We start from the raw sequence: 24,593 nt of genomic DNA, 5'->3' as shown, positions 1-24,593 counted from the left end.
GCGGTGGCGAGCTGGATGAAGAACAACTGTCTCCAGCTCAACGCAAAGAAAACGGAGATCATGATCGTCGGTAGGAGGTGGGAATTATGGAGAGACAGGTGGTGGCCTTCGGAGTTTGGGCCGGCCCCCCTTCCGGTCACCGAATTAAAGAACCTAGGAGTATGGATGGACCCCTCCCTCAGTTTTGTGGGCCACACGAAGAGAACTGCGGCCTGTTGCTTCGGTATCCTATGGTCGCTGCGCCCCGTCCTGAAGTTCTTTGACCATCGTACCAGGCAGCTGATAGTCCAGGCGACGGTGTTATCGCGACTGGACTATGCCAGCTCTCTTCTGGTAGGGACCAATGTGGCAGAGGTTACCCGCCTCCAACGCATTCAGAACGCCGCGGAGAGAGCCATTGTGGGCTTACCCCGTACATGTTCTGTCTCCAGCACTTTGAGATCACTTTGAAATTGAGATTGAGGCATTGGCTGCCTATCAGGGCAAGAATCCAGATTAAAGTGTTGTGTTTGGCGTTCAAGATTTTGAGAGGTGGGGGTCCTCAAATTCTTGCGGACCTTCTATCCTGGTATGTGCCTACCCGGCCCCTGAGATCGCTGGGTCAAGCTCTCACTGTGATTCCCCGATACAGGTTGTGTCGGGTCGGTGGCCGATCCTTCCGGGTCAGAGCGGCCGAGCTCTGGAACTCTCTTCCAGTAGAGATACGGTTGCTAGATGACCTTTTAGCCTTTCGCAAAGCTGTAAAAACGTTTCTGTTTTAATAAATTCGCCTCTGTCTTTCTTTCTGTTATGTTCCCTGTAGGTGTTGCATATTACCTGCCATGCGCCAGTACGCCCCTTAGCTGGGGCAGCTGCGCGCAATACAAAAGACTGTAACATAACATAACATAACACGTCATAACCTCACGTTTGGCAGATATCTTTCGTCGTTAAGGTAAGTTTGATTTATTTTAATTTTAAGGTAGTTTTAGGATAGGGGCGAGGTAGTAGTAGTGTAGTTACATTTGTTAGGCTGTTAATTGTTCGGTTTTGGTGTAGTTAGGTGTTGTTTTGGTAGTTTAGTGTTTTATGCGTTTGAAGTATTGGTGGATAAAAGCAGAGTGTTATGTAGTGTTACTTATGTGTTGTTTAATTATGTTATGTTGCATTTAATAAGACTATTAATGTTTGTGGGTTTTTACTTGTTATTGTGGGAGGATGTTATTTTTTTTTCTTTACACGTTTTCTGTTTTGTGGTCGGAAGTTGCTGATGACGCCTGTATTTTTATAAAAAAGGAAAAAAAACATTTTTTTAAACAAGTAAATTTTTTACATTTTCTTTTATTTTTCGAGTTTGTTGGAGCGTTTTTTTTAAACTATTTTACGTTTTTTGAGGGTTTTGTTATGAAGAGGATTGTGTGGTTGGAGCGTTTTTCTACAGTTCTGTTTTTGGGGGGTTTTTAAGCACACTTTTGTTTTTTAGTGTTTCCTTATTGAGAGGATTGCATTGTTTGAGTCTTTTTTCGATAGTTGTATTTTGCATTTATTTTTTAGGTTTCTTTTCCAATGCATTCATCTTTTGATTTAAATACAATGGATTTATTTGTTTTCAAGGACCGTCTACTGCAACATAACTAAGTCATTTTTTAATATTATGGTTGGGAAATGTTTTTGGTTATATTTGTTTTTGTACATTTTTACTTTTTAAATGACAATTATAATTATTAATTTAAAAGAGTAGATTTGTGTAGTTTAAATGTTTTGTTATTTAAAAATTCTGTTTAGGGTTGTTTTTTATTTATAGAATCAATTTAGCAATCATGTCTGGGTATAGAGGCCCTTTGGTGTTTGGAAATAGTCGAGTTTTATGTTGTAGGTAGTCATACATTGTTTTTGTCTGTTTACTTAGTTTAGGGCCTATTTTAATGGCCAATTATGATGGCTAATGCGGCGGTCCTGCACACCCAAATAAGATGCAACCACCAACATGCCGTTCTCATTTTGCACTTTAACATTGCGGCAGGTGCTGCTGACTCCAGCACCCTCAGCGATGTTCAAAATGCATGCTGTGCATTTTACTGCACTAAGCGGCAAGTGCCTGCTGCTTGGTGCAGTGAAATGTAGGGGGTACCCTCTCAGTGCACCATACCTCCCCCAACTCAAGGGGAGCCTGCAACAGGCCCCCAAAGCCACTCTCCACCAGCCTTTCCATGGTGGTTTTACTGCCACGGAAAGGCTGGATGAAGACAGCATCCTAATTTGGCGGACGGTGCTTGCTAGGCATCACCACAATTTTAACGATGCAGACCGCTCCACCAGACAATCGGTAGGATGGCCTGTGGCTGTTCCGTGGCGGGCAGTCTTTGCGCCCGGCACAGTCAAAGTCTGGATTCCCCGGCCATCGTAATGTGGCAGGGGAAAATCGCTGTCCGATGGCGAAAGGACAGCCAGCGCATGGCGGGCAGTGGCGGTCCTTCCGTCATCGTAATAGACCCCTTAGTTAGGGATTGCTCTAGCCTTACCTCTTGATAGTTTTTTTTTTTTATGCATTCTATTAGTTTGTGTAAGGTTGGTTGTCCTCTTCCGAATGTGGCTTGGAAGGCATTGTGCCATTCTTCCACCACGTTGCTAGCTTTTGCTTTTTGAGCAACAGTGCTATTGTAGAAATTCCACCAGGGAATATGAAATTTTGTTTGTCTATGGTGCCCTGACCTATGTAGCCTTTCCACCCATGTGTCTTCAGAGTATTCTAGGAAGGGAGTTAGTTTAGTTTTGTTTGCTTGGTAGAAAGGGCTTTCAAGTAGTATGTTATAATGGTTGGCTACGTCAATTGCTGGAACACAGTCCAGGGCTATTATAATTTTTTTTTTGATAGGCATAATTGGTATTGGTGGTGGTGTAATCTATACTTAGGGGGTCATTGATAAAGTCCGCCCGCCATCCTTTCGTGGAATGGGACCCGTTGGTGACATTAGGATGAACCCACCACACTGGCAGGCGCATGCTACATTCTTGACATCGCGGCGGGCGGTGCTCCCAAGAAGGCATGTTGTGCTCTTCCATGCACAACGTGGCAGGCACAGCGCTGTGCCTGCCATGTTTGGCATGGGACTGCAGGGGGTTACAATACCCCCTATGTGCACCCCCCACCCCCCAGAAACCCTGAGAGGCCGGTATAGGCCCCCAATGGTGAAAACCGCATGCCTTTCCAATGTGGATGGTGGTGTCTCTCAGACACCGCCACCATGTTAGCAGCTTTTCCACCCGGTCGACTCTGCAACCGGGCAGAAAACCGGCGGACGGTCTTTCTGTCCACCGGGGTCCCCCCGCCATGATAATGCGGAAGGGGAAATCCTAAGTGGCGGAGGTTTTTAGCGGGCGGATCACCACCGCCATATGGGCGGTAGCGCTCCGCCCGCTATCCAAATGACCCCTCAAAAGTAGATTTTTGGAGGTGTCTCCAGATACTTTGGTTGAAGTGATAACAGCAACCTTGTATTGCAGTGTGTGGCTATATTTAAAACATTGACGGAATCATTGCTTGTTCAAAGTCAATGATTATTTTTTGTGAAAAGTAGTTATGGTGTGTTGTTTTTATTATTGTAAAGAGATCTATGTCGGTGTTTTTGTTTTTCTTATTAGGGAGTAGTGCGTATATGAAGGGGATGTTAGTGTCTTTATATTAGCCGTGGATGATATATAGTCGGTAAAAAGGTTTGGGACAAACTTTGAATGTGCCGTCCATCATCCACGTTTCACAGTTTTTTCGGTTTTGTATGTTATTGTTAGTGGCAAAGATGATAATTCGTTTCTCATGACTGTTATAGTCATGAAGAATGAATTTCTCATTTTTGTGGGTGACCATGTATTTTGGTAAGATTTCTATTTCAGCAAAGGTTTGGGGGTGGGTGGTATTTATCTGGATATTAATATTTTTAGAGTGGGGATGGATGGTAGTTGCCCTGTGACATGTACAGGGACTCTAGTTTTTTTGTATTTGGTAAGATTTCTATTTCAGCAAAGGTTTGGGGGTGGGTGGTATTTATCTGGATATTAATCTTTTTAGAGTGGGGATGGATGGTAGTTGCCCTGTGACATGTACAGGGACTCTAGTTTTTTTTGTATTTGGGTACTTGGTCTGTTGGGAGCTAGTGCTTACTTCTCTTATTGTTGCTAGAGCATCTCTGACCTCTAGTTCTGTGGCTTTGGGGGGATGATTGTATCCCTGACATGAACTACATTTGTTTCTACTTTTGTGGCTCTCCCATAGCAAGAATTGAAGTAGCATTTGCTACATTTCCAATGGGTTTTGTTTCAAGTTATTTTTTCTTGAGTATAAGTGTAGCCCATGTAGCACAGACGTAGTTTTCCCTTTTGTGTTGTGATGAATTTTTCTACTTCTGCCATTTTTTTGTCTATTTGTGAATGTGTATATGTGAATATATGTGTATATTTATTTATTTATTTACATACATATATATATATATATAATGCATAATGTTCCTGCTCACCACTCCGCGGTGAGGAAAACCAGGTAAGGACCTCTTGCACGTAACTTGTTAGATGAAGAAAACAAGGAAAGGCAGCAAATCTTTTTCCAGTGAAGGCAGGATATTTATTTCACACAAAAGAAAGTGAAAGACATGGTGTCTTCAATGACGCGTTTCACTCCTGAAAGGAGCTTGTTGTATATATATATATATATCCCACGAAAGTCAGCTCCTACCGGAAATCCTTTGCCTATCCTGGAGTGGCTCAGTGCCCGCTGAGCAGCTGGTAAATCAATCACAAGAAAAACGGTGTCCCAAGCACTCGGTAGGAATAACAATACAGCATCCGGATAGTACCCAAAATAAAGAGGTTTATTCACTCCATAAACCTTTCCGTGACGCGTTTTGCACTCCAAAAAGCACTTGATCACTGGAAGGTTTATGGAGTGAATAAACCTCTTTATTTTGGGTACTATGCGGATGCTGTGTAGTTATTATTACCGAGTGCTCGTTTGGGACTCTGTTTTTCTTGTGATATATATATATATATATATATATATATATATTCACTGAAAAAACCAAAGGTTTCACACCAGTTATAGTTAGGAATTAGCATTTAAAAAACCTATGAAATTCACTGAAAAAACCATAGGTTTCACACCAGTTATAGTTAGGAATTAGCATTTAAAAAACCTATTAAATTCACTGAAAAAACCATAGGTTTCACACCAGTTATAGTTAGCTGGAAATTTTACTGATATAAAACCATTGAAATTCCCACGTTATAGTTAGTCGGACTCACTATAACTTGCGCGTGCAATGCACTGCTGATGACATCACATATTACATCACTCATGACATGGTCAGTGACATCACTCATGACATCACTGATGACATCATCCTTGCGACAGAGTGACAGACCTCCTTTCACTATAATGTAACCCTTGAAACACATATTCAAAAATAGAAACTAATATTTTCAAAAAAGTGGATATACCCATACCAGTTACAACAACCAATTCAGTAATACCACCATCTAATACACATCCACTCATGTGTATGTATATGGGTTATTAGATATTTTTATTAGTATCAGTATGAGTGTCTATATGGTTTGGTGGGGGTATTACTTAGCACATAGATGCATGAGTGACTGACTCTTTGTTTGTATGTGTTTTGAAGACAGCATATGTACAGGACTGTATGGGTGGATGAGTGTCTATATGTGTTTGTTAGTGAGTGAATGACTGTCTCACTAGTGTCTTTATCAGTAACTACATATGTTTTAATCTAGTATATATGAATATTGATGTATATAAGTGAGTATATGTGAGAGTAAGAGATTGTAAGAGTTCCTGTTTAAATAAGTATGTGTTTCTATAAGTGATTGTTTAAGAGAATAAATATGTGTAATTTTAAATAGAAGTAAGGTGGAAGTGTGTGTATAACTCTATATTCAAATAAATGGATGTTCAATAGTTTATTTGCACGTGTGAATATGTGTGTGAGTAACTTTTGGATGAATGTCGGTGTGTAACAGGATGTATAGGTGTATCACTTCATATGATGAGTGAGTATATGTATGAGTGACTATATAGAACTGTTGGTGAATGAGTGGATGTGTATATAGATAGTGGAATTACTGAATTGCTTGTTGTAACTGATATAGGTATCTCCATTTTATTAAAAATTTCAGTTTCTATTTTTGAATATGTGTCTCAAGGGTTACATTATAGTGAAAGGAGGTCTGTCACTATGTCACAAGGATGGTGTCATGAGTGATGTCACTGACCATGTCATGAGTGATGTAATATGTGATGTCATCAGCAGTGCATTGCACGCGCAAGTTATAGTGAGTCCGACTAACTATAACGTGGGAATTTCAATGGTTTTATATCAGTAAAATTTCCAGCTAACTATAACTGGTGTGAAACCTATGGTTTTTTCAGTGAATTTAATAGGTTTTTTAAATGCTAATTCCTAACTATAACTGGTGTGAAACCTATGGTTTTTTCAGTGAATTTCATAGGTTTTTTAAATGCTAATTCCTAACTATAACTGGTGTGAAACCTTTGGTTTTTTCAGTGAATTTCATAGGTTTTTTTAATGCTAATTCCTAACTTTTTATACAGACTCATACCTATGTGTTTTTTAGTGAATTGCTAAAGTATGTTTTTGTAAAAATGAACACTATAATGTATATTGAGATAATATTTTTAATTTAAAATATTTTTTTTTATATTTCGCTTTCGGTGCGCGCACCGGTGCGCGTACCGTCAGCGCACTAACAAAAAAAAAGAAAAAAAAATGAAGGAGGGACTGTGTAATAGATAGTAAGACAGATAAAAAGTGTAAAAGGAAGTAACTGAGAAAAGAAAAATGAATAAGGGAGCAAAAGAAAGAAGAAATAGGAAGAAGACTAAAGCAGAGGTTAAGGGAGATTGTAAATGGATGTTGAAAGTAAAAAGAAGGACAGTTAAGTATGGGAATGTCAGGTAGTGACGGAATCAGAGGAAAAGAATAGCAGTGATTGAGGGAAAGTAAATATCAGTGAATATAAGTAAAAAGGGGTGAAAGAGGGTACATGTAAGTGAATAAGGGTAACACATGGGGAGTAATAGAGACAAACAAGAGAGAGAGTAAAAGAAGGACTGTCACAAAGGGACTAAGTGAACCAGTAAAAAAGGTAAGTGAAGGAGTGTGCATAGGCAGAAGTACTGAAAGAAATTGAATGTGGTCGGAAGTAAACATGGAACAAAAGAATAAGTGAGGGAAGCAAAGTAAGGAAATAGGGGTGCGGTAGGGTGACAGAAAAATAGTGAAAATAAAACAAAAGGTGATAACAAAAAAGATTTTGTAAACACACTTACCATATAATCAATGCAAACTTGTATCTATGAAAGATAAAAGAAAAAACACGTTATAATTTCTTAAAAATATATAATAAAATAGAAACAACAGTTCATGAGGTTTAAAAATCTACAAAAGTTTACTAAGAAATGATGCAATAGTGAAGGATACAAAAACAGAAAGAAAGTAATGTAGAAAGAGAAAAAAAAAGGAAAAAGAAATAGAAAGAGAACAAATTCCTAAAGGTAAATAAGATACTAAAAGAATGTAAGATATCAAATCAAAATCAGTAAAGATAAGAAAATAAAAGAAAAATGAGTGAAAAGGAGAGAAGTCTGATTGAGAAACTATAAATAAAAAAGAGGAATAGAAGATGATTGAGAGTGAGTGAAGTAAAGTAACAGAGTGAAGGGATGAAAGGAATGAAGTTAGTATAGAACGATGGATAAAACAGGAGTGAGAGAGTAAGTACACAGAAAGACAAAAGGAAGAACTAAGTGAACTACAGTACAATGGATGCGAAAGAAAAAAAAAGGAGAAAAAGAAAGAGAGGGTTAGGAAACTAAAGCAGTGGTACTGTGAGAATATGAAAAAGATAAAAAGTGGTGGAAGGAACAGAGGAAATGCAGACAGTTCCTATTAGATTAAGAAGTTGTGAATGAAGTGCACTAAAGAAACAGCGATGAAAAAAGAGTGTAAATTAGTAAAGAGAGGTAAATAAGGGTGAAAAAGAAAATGAGTATAAGACAATGTGAACACAATATAAATTACACAATGCAAACTACACAATAACTTCTACAATATGTTACATTATTTATTTTTGCTGTTCTCAGAATATATTGAATTTCACTTAAATTAGTGAGATCAAAGTCTTCATCATATAACAGCGGGAAAAAAAAAACACAATCTAAAAGATTGTGTTTAAAAAAACCCATTCAAACATACATCTCATATAAGTACACTAATCTTTGATTCACTTACTTTTCCGTGAGACCAAATTGCAGATAGTGAAGGTCCTTTTGGTGGAAAAAAGTCTGCTGTGCTCTATAACTTCCATTTCATCGACTTCCTATGAAAAAAGATCTAACAACATCATATGTTACACTTTCCTCACGGCCAATTTGTGTCAGATATATCAGTATTTTTTACTTTGAGATCCACTTAAAGTATCTACATGAGATTGCAGATAGTGAAGGTCCTTTTGGTGAAAAAAAGTCTGCTGTGCTCTATAACTTCGATTTCATCAACTTCTAACAACATCATATCTTACATTTTCCTCACGGCCAATTTGTGTCAGATATATCAGTATTTTTTACTTTGAGATCCACTTAAAGTATCTACATGAGATAAATAATTTCAAATATTAGATTAACTAACTAACTAACTAACTTTTATTAACTATTCCCGTCTTCAAAGGCCAATTCCCTTTACTAAAACTTTGGTTTTAAAAACACTAGATAAGAATTTGTAGAGTCATAAGGCAAACGTTGTTTATAAGTTAAATGAGAATCATTGCAGTAACTCCATCCATTTTCAGATTTTAAGTAGCATGTATAATGTCCTGAGGTGGTCGAAGATCCATCATGATAAATAATAGCTTCAGTTGTAAAGGTCCTTCCAGAAATTGATAACTGAGAAGCCACAAAATTTTTGATAGAAGTTGTCAATTTAGTTCCATCAGGTCTACATCGTTGGAAAACTAAAATAATATACTGCCCATACCTTTGTATAAATAATGTGGACAGCATTGTACAGTTACATTGGGTACACACCATATTATGATCTGCTGCTTTAACTAGATTTTTAAAAGACACTGATTTACAGTCTGGTAAAGTCAAATATATAAATCTTTCAGTGTCTATTGTAGTAGTACTTGATAAACTACAATTGTGGCAGTCATGCTGCCATTGATAAGAAAGACTGAAAAGATTATCTACATCTACACCTTCATCTTCCAAAACACCAAACATATACATTAAAAATTCCTGACAATCCTGCTGAATGTTCTGTGAAAATTTATCTTGACCAGAACACAAATCTAAAATATTTCGAATTTCTGTTACACTTTCTATTTGTGCTGTAACACTGCTACATTTCTGAAACACAGAATTCAATAAACCACACAATCTTTGATCCCGATTTTCAACAATCTGTTCTTGTAAACTTTTAAGAAAAAAAACAACATTAACCACTACATTAGCATAGCAGTTGACACCAGAACTGTTTTCAAACTGAAATCCAACAACATTTTCTCCACAATTCTTTTTCTTCCTGTTTTCAATTACAGTTTTCTCTACTTTTTGTCTTTTTGCAACTACCTCACTACAATTATCCTCATTTCTTCTTTTTCGGCCTACCACACGTTTTTCAAACAGAGGATATTGAGGCAAATGTGGAGCATACTCTCTTCTTAACCTATTGTATTCTTTAACACAATCTAGATCGGCAGAAATCTTTGTCTCATCACACGCAATCAAGTACAATCCTGATAAAGTTCTGACTCGAGATAATGCCACATATGCCATACCCTCTTTAAACACAGATCTTCCAATGTTCACCAATGCACTATCTACACTTAAACCTTGAGATTTATGAATTGTCACTGCATACGCCAAACAAACAGGAAACTGTTTTCGGCGAACATATAAGTCTTTTACAAGTAAAAATCTAGCAGAACAACGACTTATTTGTTGTACTTGTTCAATGCCATCAAATTTTATTTTTAAAAATTCAATTCCATCTCTATTTCTGTAATTCACAAAATCAACAACATAACCCATTGCTCCATTTACCAGACCGCTTTCAACATTTAAATTCCTTCTCAAAATGATACGACAATTTAAACACACATTCAGAGTCTTTTCAAAACCAGCTGTTTTTGAAATACTTTTCTCCAATGAATGCAATTTAGTTTTCAAATTTTCTGACAAAACAATTGTTGCACCCATATGCTCTATTTTATCTATTGCTTCCAGTTTCACAATCTCTTCATTTTCTAAGTCTAACATTTTTTGATTGAAGATGGAACATTCTTGCAGAGTTGGCATCAAACATATCCCAGATTTCTTCTCAGTCATTTTTTTAAAAATATTCTCTGGAAGAATGTTTTCATTTGCATACAAATTTGAAATTAATCGACTATGCAAAGCTTTTTTCCCTTTCTCAGTCATTTTTCCAATTCTTACATCTTGTAGAATATTTTTATAATCTTCATCCTTGGCCTGTCGCATATTTTGAAGCAGTTCAGCATATTTAAAATTTAGCCATATATTAACATTTCCAATGCTTCCAAGGGACTTCCTGGTATCTTCATGCGTGAGCATTTTAAACACTGGTTGTCCTTTTACTGGAGTCAACTGCAATAGATCTCCAAAAACAATAATGTGTTTTCCTCCAAATAACACATCATAGTCTGTTTTAAGAATTTCTTGCATTCTCAAATGCACAAAAGCAAGCATTAGATTTGAGACCATGCTTACTTCATCTATGATAAGAAGTTTCATTTTCTTCAAGACTCTTGAAACTTCAGAACACGCATCTCCAGATAGCTTGTTGTAATGCAATTTATTATCATGTTCAACTGGCAGCATCAATAAACGATGTAGAGTAATCCCTTTAATGTTATGTGCTGCCAGACCAGTTGGAGCAGTTACAACACAAGACAGTGGTGAATCAGTCCTTTTCTGCAGATAACTTGCAACGGCTTTAATTAGAAAACTTTTTCCTGTCCCCGCTTCTCCACTTACATACAGTCGGACAGGGTCAAATAATATACATGAGCACTCTTTTTTCTCATGTCTGAATCCATGTTCAATCTGCTCTGTGACTTCATCATATATCTTTTTCTGCTCAATGTTTAGTTGCGTTACCAAATCTTCTAAGTTAACTCCATCCTCTTGAGCTTGTTCCATAGCTCTTTCCACCTCATCCATGGCAGTGGCAGCTTCATTTTGGATAATTGGTCCTCCTAGTGGATCCTGGCTCAATGAAGTAGAACTCTGACTATCTTGAGAACTGTTTCTAGCTATCTCTTCAGCAATTGTGGTTTCTTGCTCCATTTCTTCATTCAACATTTGCAGATAATTTAGAAAAATAGGACATTCTATGGTATCCTTAGTTGCATTAAAAGAGTCTTCATAACAGAGAAAATCTCCAAGTAGTTCCTCTTCTGTACGCCATGGCTTAAAGAGTTGCAAAAGAGCTAAATAGTAAAATTCTCTTTTGTCTGGAACTTCACAACTCAATTTTCGATGATTAATCAAATGGCCTTTTTTCTGCTTCACTAGACATCCTTCATAGCCAATGAGTGCATATTTTCCATTATTGATATCTTCTGTGATGTTCCTCTTATAACTGTAGTTTTGAAGAACTTCATACAAACATGTGTTCTCAAGGTGAGTACTTCTATTTGGATAGTATGTATCCAACATATTTGTCTTCAAAATATCTGTACTGTTTGGTTCTTTTTCCGCCAAATATTCAATTTCTTGTACAGATTTCAAAACTCGGTTTCGTGTTGCAGCAAGACCAAGACTCACCCAAATGATTGTTCTTGATTTGGCATAGAGACTTGCTGATGATAACCGATCAGAACATTCATATGCTCCAATTTCTCGATGCGACAACATCTTCAGACTGAAACTGTATAATTTCTTGCTTAGACTCTTTTCATGTGAAATGTCCTCCCACATTTCCTTCAGTTCTGTCTTTTCTTTTTTGGTGATGTAAGATGTCACATATCGAGCCACAGCAATAGAGTTGTCAGCAACGAACTGAATATCCATGTTAGCATTCCACATGGACAAAATCACTGGGTTGTAATCGTTGATGTACTTAGATTCTTCATTTCTTTTCAAATTATATGTGTTTTTGGGAGATTTTCTCGTCACAGTATGTCGTAGAGATGACATCAAATTATTTACTCTTCCTTTAGAAATCACTGGTCGAGGAAATGCAAAACGACATTTCGTGTAGTACTTTTCCTTGTTTTTAAATTTTCGACGACAGTACTTTCCACAACGATGAGATTGAAAACGTAAAACTTGTTGCCTTAAATTGTTTTCTTCAGTAGATTTTGGAACAGCACATGTTGAATACTCTTCAATGAAACTCATCACTGTTTCATCTGAATCTGATCCAAATTTGGGTGCATCTTTAATCCACAACAACATATGTATATGAGGAGCACCTCTCGCTTGATATTCCTTCCTCCAAAAGAAATCCAAAACCTCTCCAAGGGGAGGATTTTTTTTGTTGGTAATAAAAGACATCATAGCTTCAAATCTATGATTAAAATATCTGCAAACATTCACTGGATCTAAAGAACACAGTTCTCCTGGTGTTTTCAATTCTATATTTGGTATGTTTTCATTTGCCTCTCGTAGAAATTGAAGTAAATCGTCCCAGGCATACTCAGCACAGCTAAGAGTGAGGAACCATGTAGGAGTTCCTAAGTTTCTTAGCATACATTTCAATTCTCCATGACGACGAAACCAATACTCGTTGGTTCCACGTTGACATGCCATGAGATTGATTAGCTGAGATTCCAAAATACTGTCTTGCAGATTAACTTTCTCCATAAAGTCCCTTGCACATACATTTTGCAAATGAGGTCCACTTTTTAATATATGATTAACTGCATAAGAAAGCCCAGACAAATCACTTTCAAACAGTAGATGAAATAAATATGGAATGCATTGACGAAACCTTGGATCTTCTGCATATAATCTTAGAGTCCGGTATTCAGCTGCAGGAATTTGAACTGGTCGATCATCATATCGTCCACCACAACCTGTTGGAAATAATTGTGGAAAACAACGAGCTTCCAAACTTTCTTCCCATACACTAATGGGACTTCCTTTTGCTGCCTTCATTTGAAACAAGTCAATTGCATTTCCCATTACTTCTTTGGAATGCAAAGGATGAACAGTATAATGTTCATATATTTCTTCAGTTCTAGACACATCAACTTTTTCAATTTGACCAACTGAAGAATCACTATCTTCTTCTGTAGCTGTTTCCTCTACTCCAACACTTACATGTTTGTAGTACTCATTGTTTTTAACTAAATACAACGTTGCCTTCTTGACTTTTTTAACATCCACTAAATCTTGCCAAATTTTCTTACTCTTTGTTGGAACCCCATTAACTAGAATAACTAAAGGATCTTCTTCTACTCTTTCTACACCAATTGTATTAATATTTTTCTTTACATCTAGAGGCAAATAAACAACTCTTCCCTTTAATCCTCTCAGTAAATCTGATGGAGGCAATTTCCCTGTCTTAGGCTCCATGCGAACAATAGCCTGAAAAGGATGGACACATTGAATCAAAATAGATTCATAAGTATTTAGATCCATCAATTCAGAAGGAATATCTATCAACTGAAGATTATTATAAACTGCTCTTGCAGGCATTCTATTTTCATTTAATTTTTTCAAACAATAAGTGCAAATACGCTGATCCAAACTCAAATCAAAAGAATTCTCCACCAACAAATAACTTACAAAATCCTCCCATTCACTATTATTTTCCAATTCACTTTTTGCATATAAATCAACTAACCTAGTCTGAATTTTATAATGAGTCCGTCGACAACACACACAAGTTACATTAGGCCTCTCACTTGATTTCACCTTAAACTTGATAATTTCCTCATCAAACTTTTCAATACTTGAAATTTGTCCATTATCTTCTGCATTACCATCCATTACTATATCTATTTCTACACTGTCCTCTTTGTTCCCAAAATAACAAAACTCAATTTCTTCACAAATAGTCTTCACATCCACTTCAGATCCATGCAAAAGAGCACTATTTAACTGTTTAAGCTTAAGTGCAGGACTTTTTGCATAATACAACTTCCTCACTAATTTCCTTACGTTATTATGATGCACTGCTAACATCCTAAAATGATGAAAAACACTCCGACAAACTTTTCTAGAAAGACATGCTAGTGAATGCCCTTGCAAACCTGTGCTTTCTCTCACTCTGCAAGGATCTAACTCTTGCAGGATCTTCATTTTTTGTTTGAGACTTTTTTTACTATATGTACGTAAGAAATTTCGAAGCAAATCAATTGATTCCTGTCGCACACTACAAATACTACTGCATTTCCATGTGTACACTGGACCCTTAGTACGTCTCCCTAAAACTTCATCAGCTAAGACCTCTTCTGCATCTCTAGATACAAGTTTCTCTTTTTCCATCACACAACTATCTTTCACCTCATATGCACGACCACTGGTGTCAACTGCATGCACCAAATCATTTTCCTGAAAGTAACTCTCCTCATTAAAAAAAGGCTCAGAACTTGAACTATGCATCCATTCACCAGAAAATACTTCACAAAAATTACTCCGATTAATAATTCTTTTCCATCTACTGTTCGATTTGAAAACATCCATTGCCTTATTAAGTATCCTAATTCTATTGATTATTAAAATAAATAATTTTTTCTTAACTTCAAAAGCCTGATCAACAATCTTTTCTACACTTTTCTTTTTCTTGTAAAAAGCAGCTTTTAGTTTACTTTTCTTTTCATTTTTTAGCAAATTTAAAACTACCCTATTGCGAAACATTCGCCTACGAATGTCCCTAAAAACATTTACCCTTCTATTGCTAACCATTCTCTTCTCTCCTGGTCCAATGGAAACATTTTTTGTGGGCTTCTCTTTCCTTTTTAGATTTGTTGACTTTTTCTGTATATTCACATTAGCAATTTCATTTTTTTTCCTACGACATATGTTGCGAAGAAAAGACTTAATTGGCTTACCAGAAGCTTTTCTGGTGTTTTTTGAAGTAGTTGTTGAAGAGGATTCCATAAACTCTGTTGTTGATGTTCTCCTTTTCCGTATGGTATTTTTGATATTTCTTTGCCTTGAAGGCATTTTTGCTTCCTTTTCAGAAGTTGATTTGAATCTGTTGTTCTGTTAAAAAAACACATGAAAGACCACTATTAGCAAACAACAAAGTAATGTTAAAAAGCAAACAATATAAACAATAAATTGCAACATATTTAAGTTTATACAATAGCAACACATGGCTTTATTTTTAAAGGCCTTGCGCCACCAGTGCGTCACTTATTACCCATGTTTAAAGTCAAGCATCAGCTGCACATGGCATTCATAAATAAGGGCCAAATGCAAATACCAATCAATTGCACCCAAAAATCGATTTTTCAATAACATGTAAGAAACACTGCGCAAAACCTAAGTACAACCACTCAATATCATCAAACAAAGTCAGGGTCTGATTTATAAAGGCCTTGCGCCACCAGTGCGTCACTTATTACCCATGTTTAAAGTTTTGCATCGGCTGCACATGGCAATCATAAATAAGGGCCAAATACATATACCAATCAATTGCACCCAAAAATCGATTTTTGAATAACATGTAAGAAACACTGTGCAGAACCTATGTACAACCAATCAATATCATCAAACAAAGTCAGGGCCTTATTTATGAAAGCCTTGCGCCACCAGTGTGTCACTTATTACCCATGTTTAAAGTCATGCATCAGTTGCACATGGCAATCATAAATAAGGGCCAAATACATATACCAATCAATTGCACCCAAAAATCGATTTTTCAATAACATGTAAGAAACACGGCGCAGAACCTATGTACAACCAATCAATATCATCAAACAAAGTCAGGGCCTTATTTATGAAAGCCTTGCGCCACCAGTGCGTCACTTATTACCCATGTTTAAAGTCATGCATCAGCTGCACATGGCAATCATAAATAAGGGCCAAATACATATACCAATCAATTGCACCCAAAAATCGATTTTTCAATAACATGTAAGAAACACGGCGCAGAACCTAAGTACAACCACTCAATATCATCAAACAAAGTCAGGGCCTTATTTATGAAAGCCTTGCGCCACCAGTGGGTCACTTATTACCCATGTTTAAAATCATGCATCAGTTGCACATGGCAATCATAAATAAGGGCCAAATACATATACCAATCAATTGCACCCAAAAATCGATTTTTCAATAACATGTAAGAAACACGGCGCTGAACCTAAGTACAACCACTCAATATCATCAAACAAAGTCAGGGCCTTATTTATGAAAGCCTTGCGCCACCAGTGCGTCAATTATTACCCATGTTTAGAGTCATGCATCAGTTGCACATGGCAATCATAAATAAGGGCAAAATACATATACCAATCAATTGCACCCAAAAATCGATTTTTGAATAACATGTAAGAAACACTGCGCAGAACCTATGTACAACCAATCAATATCATCAAACAAAGTCAGGGCCTTATTTATGAAAGCCTTGCGCCACCAGTGCGTCACGTATTACCCATGTTTAAAGTCATGCATCAGCTGCACATGGCAATCATAAATTAGGGCAAAATACATATACCAATCAATTGCACCCAAAAATCGATTTTTGAATAACATGTAAGAAACACTGCGCAGAACCTATGTACAACCAATCAATATCATCAAACAAAGTCAGGGCCTTATTTATGAAAGCCTTGCGCCACCAGTGCGTCACTTATTACCCATGTTTAAAGTCATGCATCAGCTGCACATGGCAATCATAAATAAGGGCCAAATACATATACCAATCAATTGCACCCAAAAATCGATTTTTCAATAACATGTAAGAAACACTGCGCAAAACCTAAGTACAACCACTCAATATCATCAAACAAAGTCAGGGCCTTATTTATGAAAGCCTTGCGCCAACAGTGCGTCACGTATTACCCATGTTTAAAGTCATGCATCAGCTGCACATGGCAATCATAAATAAGGGCCAAATACATATACCAATCAATTGCACCCAAAAATCGATTTTTGAATAACATGTAAGAAACACTGCGCAGAACCTATGTACAACCAATCAATATCATCAAACAAAGTCAGGGCCTTATTTATGAAAGCCTTGCGCCACCAGTGCGTCACTTATTACCCATGTTTAAAGTCATGCATCAGTTGCACATGGCAATCATAAATAAGGGCCAAATACATATACCAATCAATTGCACCCAAAAATCGATTTTTGAATAACATGTAAGAAACACTGCGCAAAACCTAAGTACAACCACTCAATATCATCAAACAAAGTCAGGGCCTTATTTATGAAAGCCTTGCGCCACCAGTGCGTCACTTATTACCCATGTTTAAAATCATGCATCAGTTTCACATGGCAATCATAAATAAGGGCCAAATACATATACCAATCAATTGCACCCAAAAATCGATTTTTGAATAACATGTAAGGAACACTGCACAGAACCTAAGTACAACCACTCAATATCATCAAACAAAGTCAGGCCTTATTTATGAAAGCCTTGCGCCACCAGTGCGTCACTTATTACCCATGTTTAAAGTCATGCATCAGTTGCACATGGCAATCATAAATAAGGGCCAAATACATATACCAATCAATTGCACCCAAAAATCGATTTTTGAATAACATGTAAGGAACACTGCACAGAACCTATGTACAACCAATCAATATCATCAAACAAAGTCAGAGCCTTATTTATGAAAGCCTTGCGCCACCAGTGCGTCACTTATTACCCATGTTTAAAGTCATGCATCAGCTGCACATGGCAATCATAAATAAGGGCCAAATACATATACCAATCAATTGCACCCAAAAATCGATTTTTGAATAACATGTAAGGAACACTGCACAGAACCTAAGTACAACCACTCAATATCATCAAACAAAGTCAGGCCTTATTTATGAAAGCCTTGCGCCACCAGTGCGTCACTTATTACCCATGTTTAAAGTCATGCATCAGTTGCACATGGCAATCATAAATTAGGGCAAAATACATATACTAATCAATTGCACCCAAAAATCGATTTTTCAATAACATGTAAGAAACACGGCGCAGAACCTAAGTACAACCAATCAATATCATCAAACAAAGTCAGGGCCTTATTTATGAAAGCCTTGCGCCACCAGTGCGTCACTTATTACCCATGTTTAAAATCATGCATCAGTTTCACATGGCAATCATAAATAAGGGCCAAATACATATACCAATCAATTGCACCCAAAAATCGATTTTTGAATAACATGTAAGGAACACTGCACAGAACCTAAGTACAACCACTCAATATCATCAAACAAAGTCAGGGCCTTATTTATGAAAGCCTTGCGCCACCAGTGCGTCACTTATTACCCATGTTTAAAGTCATGCATCAGCTGCACATGGCATTCATAAATAAGGGCCAAATACATATACCAATCAATTGCACCCAAAAATCGATTTTTCAATAACATGTAAGAAACACTGCACAGAACCTAACTACAACCACTCAATATCATCAAACAAAGTCAGGGCCTCATTTATAAAAGCCTGGCGCCACCAGTGCATCACTTATTACCCATGTTTAAAGTCATGCATCAACTGCACATGGCAATCATAAAAAAGGCCAAATAAAAATACCATTCATTTGCACCCAAAATCGATTTTTAAATAACATGTAAAAAACACTGCGCAGGACTTATATACTAACATACAATTTCACTTCTAAAACATAACTATCTGCTTCCAAATATTCTCCATAGAGAAAATAAATCTCTATCTAAATTAAATGAATCATTACTTACCTTTAGAAATGCTTTTGGAGATTGAAAACAGTGTCAGACACACACACCAATTTTTCTTTAGCAGAGGAGAAGGTGTGCTCTCAATACACTGAAACCAAGACTGGCATAGAAAATCTCTATCTTTGTACACATATGCCTTAATTCAACCAATGAAAACTCTTCCCTCACTATTTTCAAACCAACACCCATCCCCCTCTCAAACCTTTCTATCTGTTACCATAGCAACTCCCTCCTAACTGAACTGTAAGGTTCAAAAGTTTATCTTACAATGTTGCAAATTAACTCAGCAAGGATGTTTGACCTGTCAATACAGCAGCCTATACAGGGTATTTTTGCTTTTGGTGACTTTTTTTAAACCATTCAAATTGCTTCTTTCACACAACATAACCATACACCCTAACTTTCAGTTTTCAACTATCTGAATCCACCAATCATTGCTAGTGATTCAAGAGCACAGAAACTCCACAATTATTTTTTTGTGAACTCCTACTGTTCCAACTGCCATTTCATTCCCACACTTCATCTGACTGGACCAGAACCTTCTCACATCATGTACTCTGTTTGGGTTATTGGACATAGCTACATCCACTGGGCTCAAAGGTATGCAGCTAGCAGAAATTTTCATAACCTTGATTTATCAAATGTGGAAATCAAGTGGATTGGCCACAGAGGATTAAAATGTCACCAATTGATACCATTGGTGAAAACCTTTTTGCATCTGCCAGAACCTGACCTTATAATTGTGCACTGTGGTGGAAACGATCTAGGCACATTAACTGGGGTAGGTCTGGAAATGCTATTAAAGGACACCTTTCATCAATTGATGATACTTTTTCCCCACACTGCCTTGGTATATTCCAATATATGCCAAAGACAGAAATGGAACTGGTCCAACCAATTTGGTCCACAATTTGAGAAAGCACGGAAACATGTAAATAAATCTGTTTCTGCTTACATGAGAGACTATGGAATGGGTTCATTATACAATAATAACTTGCGTTACAACATGCAAGACATCTACAGAGGAGATGGAGTGCACTTCTCAGATGAGGGGAATAGAATATTCCTCCTGAATTTAAGAATGTGTATTGGAACCTACTTGTAGGTACCTAAATCAACCACAGAACCCAAAAGCTCTTTTCAGAGCTACCCTAACTCTGATCATTCAAAGCGTTTATTTTTTTCTAACTTTTTTCACTATTTTTCACCAAAGTACGCTTTCGGGTACGCTTAAAGGTGCGCGCACCAGGCGCTACCCCCGCGAAAAATTAAAGAATTTTTTTTTTTTTTTTAACGTTTATGAGCCTCCTAAGCCCCCCTCAGAAAACCTAGAGGGTCAAGAAGTCTCTACAGTTCCCCCTTCTATCCATTCCGAACATTGTTTACCCTCCATCTTGTGTCTCGATTGTTCCGAAACACAAAATGGAGGACTCCCGTAACGCTGCCAGTGCGCGTAAAGGAGCGCGCACCCCTAAGCGCTCGTTAAAAAAAGGTGGGAAAGTAATTTACGGAAAACCCAATGGAGACACTTTCATCAAATATAGAATACGCCCTACTACATAGCAGTCCCTACCATTTGCCCAAATTTGGTGAAATTCCATTGAGACATTTAGGCTACAGGCCTGTCTAAATATCCTGAGGTAAATTACATGACAAAAACACACTTGTAATGTTAGAATTTACAACCAATTAAAAAGTATCTCTCATTTTCTACGATTATTTCCTGACGTTTGATTGGTTAAGTACAACAATATATATAAAAGAAGAGAGGGAAACACAGCCATTTTGACTACTGCTTCCTGAAGTACACTTGAAAACAAATTTCACTGACAACTTCAACTAATTTCTCTAAGGTAACTTCTAATTATGGAAATATATTGTACACGTTAAGTTTATTTCTTAAAAAATATTCTGTTAGTGATATGCTATCCCTCTTTAATAGTTAGAGATAGAGATAGACTTCTCTGTAATAGTTATGGATTGAGTTAGGCTTCTCTGGTATACTAGCTCTACTAATATAGTTAATTTATATGCAATTTTCAGAAAGAAAATGGAAGGAGAAAATAAGGCAAATGATACTTCTATCAAAGTAAAGGTGGAAAAACCAGAAGATGAAAAAAAAGAAGTTGATTTCATGGATGACTCTTTGGATGAACAGTTTATAGAATGTTTGGAAGAAATTGAATCATGTACATATAATTATGAGGAAATTCCGGACAATATTATGTTAGAAATTTTATTAAATTATGAAAAAGAATCAGAGGAATAAATTTATCTTTAATAATTTCAATTGTTTCAGACAATATTCTTTTTTATATGTAATTCATGAAGTATTACCAAAAATGTTTAAAATATAAAGTGAGACTTATAGTATACTGTTCAACTATTTTTCTGTTACATAGTAAGTTTACTCATAGTTACTACCTTTCTCCCACTATATTATCTCATATGAATATTTTACACCTCATTTTCATAAGTGAACAGGATAGACTACTCATGATCCCCTAGAAATTCTCAGGGAGTGCTTAAAAGATCTGTTTCTCCTTTCCAGACAGACTATATTATGAATTCCATATACCACAAAAAATACAATAACAACATGCAAGATGTCTACAAAGAAGATGGTGAACATTAAATTTAAGTCTCTTCATTAGTACCTACATGTAGGTACTTACATAAAATAAAAAAATAAAAAAAAAACAATTCATAAACATACAATTTTTGAAGTGATTATTTTTCCATAGTACCCTCCTCGATACGCTCCCCGGTGCGCGCACCAGGCGCTTCCCCCGCGAAAATCGAAAAAAAAAAAAAAAAATTTGAGGCCCCGCGGGGCCCTTTAATGGCCCCCATATCAAACCTAGGGGGTCAGGGGGGGTCTACCCTGCCCCCTTATGGTCAATTCCACCCTTTGTTTTTGCCACCTCTTATGACTAGATTTTACCGATAGACAAGATGGCGGCCGCTCCGGACTGTTTAGAATGTTTACAGACAACTGAGAGCCAATCAGCTTTCTGCGCGCAAGTCGCGTGTCGCGCCGGGAGCGCTCACCGGTGCGCGCACCGGAGAGCGCCTATAGATATATATATTTTTTTGAACGTTAATTTCTCAAAATCCACTGAAGCACATATCTTGAGACATAGCAAAGGCACATCGGGCTACCAGTCCCTACAATTTTGCCAAGTTTGGTGGAAATCCATTCAGCCGTTCGAGCTAAAAGTGAAATCGACCGCCCTATGGAAATTAACATGGGGAAAACGCGTTTTGGGACCCCCCTTTTATCTCGGCCCCCGCTTGACGAATCCCCCCCAAACTTTCAGGGAAGGACCGGACCGCCATGAGACCATTTTCCTGAAAATTTCAGGCAGATTCGTCAACCGGCGCCAAAGTTATTCAAAATAGAATGTTGAGATTTAACATTGAAAATTATCCTAACTATAACTACCTACTGGCGACCGCCAGTAGGTAATATATATATATATATATATATATATATATATATATATATGTATATATATATATATATATATATATATATATATATATATATATATATATAAGGTCTTTAATAGTAAACACGTTTGAATAATTCTTTTGTTGAAAATAAACTTACATATGTCTTTGTTTAGTTTTCTTGTTGGACATTTTATTGATGGTCGTAGTTGATTCACCGGTTTCTTTTTTCTGTTGGTTTAAAAGCAAAATGTAATTTTTATTAAAGTGTTACATTTAATTTTGTTATTTCTTTTATTTCTTTTCTATTTTTATTTATTTGAGATTAAAAAATACTTAATATTTTTAGTTGAAGTTTATTTTGTTGATGTATGCTGAAGTTTGTAGAATCTTTGAAAAGTATTTGGTAGTTATATTTTTCTTTTTATTTAATTTACTGTTTTTTTATTATTTTGCTCTATCTTTTGGTTAATTAATATATTTACTTAGTTTTATATTTTTGTTTAATGTTGATGTTGTACTTGTTTTCGTAATTAATCCTTGTTCTGAGTTTTTTAGGAGGAGTTTTAGTTAAGTGTATTCTGTGAGATATAAAAGAAACCATTATAGTTTTAGTTAGTTTTATTATTTGTATTATGTAGACTCTATTTTTACTTTGTTATAAAAAAAGTACCTACTTTTTTAAGATGATTACGTTTCTTTCATTGATGTTGTGGTTTTTTGTGTTTGACTTAGTGTTGGATAGCTATAGAGTGTTATGTAGTGTTAGTTATGTGTTGTTTAATTATGTTACGTTTCATTTAATGTTAATATTAATGTTTGTGAGTTTTTACATGTTATTGTGGGAGGGCTTTTTCTCTACAAGTTTTCCATTTCTTAGTTAATTAATTAATTGTTTTTATAGTGTTTAATTAGTTACCGTTTTCTATTGCTTAGTGTTGGTGTAGTTTAAATGTATTGGTCGATATAGCTTATTTGAATTTTTTAGCAGTTACCTTTTAATTTGTTTCATGTTTATTATGTTTATTTTTTGTTTTTGTTTATTTTGTTTATTATTTTTATTTAAATATATCTGTAGCTAAATGTGATATATTTTTTACATATGGTATATATTTATGTTTGTTTATTTTTGGTACTCCTGATATTTTGATGTTGTATTGTTTATTTGTTTTTGTATTGTTTGTGTATTTATTGAATTTTATGTTATTAATTATTTATTTTTTTAGTGTATGTTTAAAATGTTTAGTTTTTTTATTATATTATTGAAAATAGTTTCTTTTTATTCATTCATCAAACTTTATTGCGGCTGTTTCAGCCATAAAAGCACATGTAAATTTTAACAATACAATAAAATGTGATCAATCAATAGCAGCATGAGGGATTACAGTTTCATTACATTATTGGCACAAACAATTTACACAGGGGTCAAGGGAGAATAAAAAGGGGGTCAATTATACTAATAAAAAATTAGTTTAAAACTTATTTTAGGGTTAAGACCATATAAAATCTTACTTTAAAAAGCTTTTAAAAATTAGCAAACATTGTTAGCGAGGCATCCCACTTTATTAAGCCAAAAATTATATCTGAAAAACAGCCAACAGTGGTTATGTAGCATTCTTTAGCAAAAACATACTTTTAATCCACATGGCGAAGAGAAATGTTGAACATGCCACAACATGTACTTATGCAGTGTCAGATTTTAGATTTTAGGATCCTTAAGAAGTCTCGATAATTTGAATGATCCATTTTACCCTAGTCAGCTTATATGCTGGACAGAATAGCATTACATGGATCACTGTTTCCTCCTCCACCATGCATCCTGGGCAAAAAGACTTTGTACCCCCCGCCCACTTGTTAGTTACTGCATAGAGCGGGAGTGTCCCATATCTGAATTGCAAATACAGCTTCCTAGATAGAGGCGGCTGGATCTGGTCTAAAACCTGTTCAAATGGATACAGTGACTTAAAATCAAGAAACCCATATGTTAGGCTGGTCGTTGCTACTCCCTGAATTAGGATGGTGAGTTTATAGTCTTTCACAGCTTTAGCTAATTGACTTTTGGAAATAGCTGAGCATGATTCCTCAGGGGTAGTCCATCAGTCCTCCCTACCCATGGCGCAAAAGGAGTCCCTGTCAAACGCCAGCCAGGGTATACGGCCAGAAGCCCCCAATAGTAGCAGTACCGCTTTCAATTCATCCCTATAGTGACTCAACTCGGGTGTACTCCAC

General features: G+C 36.3%; 1 protein-coding gene across 1 annotated transcript; it reads right to left on the bottom strand.

The window, feature by feature from the left end:
* Positions 1 to 7,214: 7,214 nt before the first annotated feature.
* On the bottom strand, positions 7,215 to 19,016 carry LOC147751568 (uncharacterized). Its single transcript, XM_086920343.1, has 2 exons — positions 18,912 to 19,016; positions 7,215 to 15,247 (listed from the first exon to the last, which is right to left on the bottom strand). The coding sequence occupies exon 2, from the start codon at positions 15,206 to 15,208 to the stop codon at positions 8,750 to 8,752; it is 6,459 nt and encodes a 2,152-aa protein (XP_086776469.1). The 5' UTR covers positions 15,209 to 15,247; positions 18,912 to 19,016; the 3' UTR covers positions 7,215 to 8,749.
* Between the last annotated feature and the right edge of the window lie 5,577 nt (positions 19,017 to 24,593).

The sequence above is a fragment of the Lissotriton vulgaris genome, chromosome 1_1 (genome assembly GCF_964263255.1).
Source record: "Lissotriton vulgaris chromosome 1_1, aLisVul1.2, whole genome shotgun sequence".
Lineage (NCBI taxonomy): Eukaryota > Metazoa > Chordata > Amphibia > Caudata > Salamandridae > Lissotriton > Lissotriton vulgaris.
Note: the sequence above shows the minus strand (reverse complement) of the source record. Positions and strands in the feature narration are given on the sequence as shown.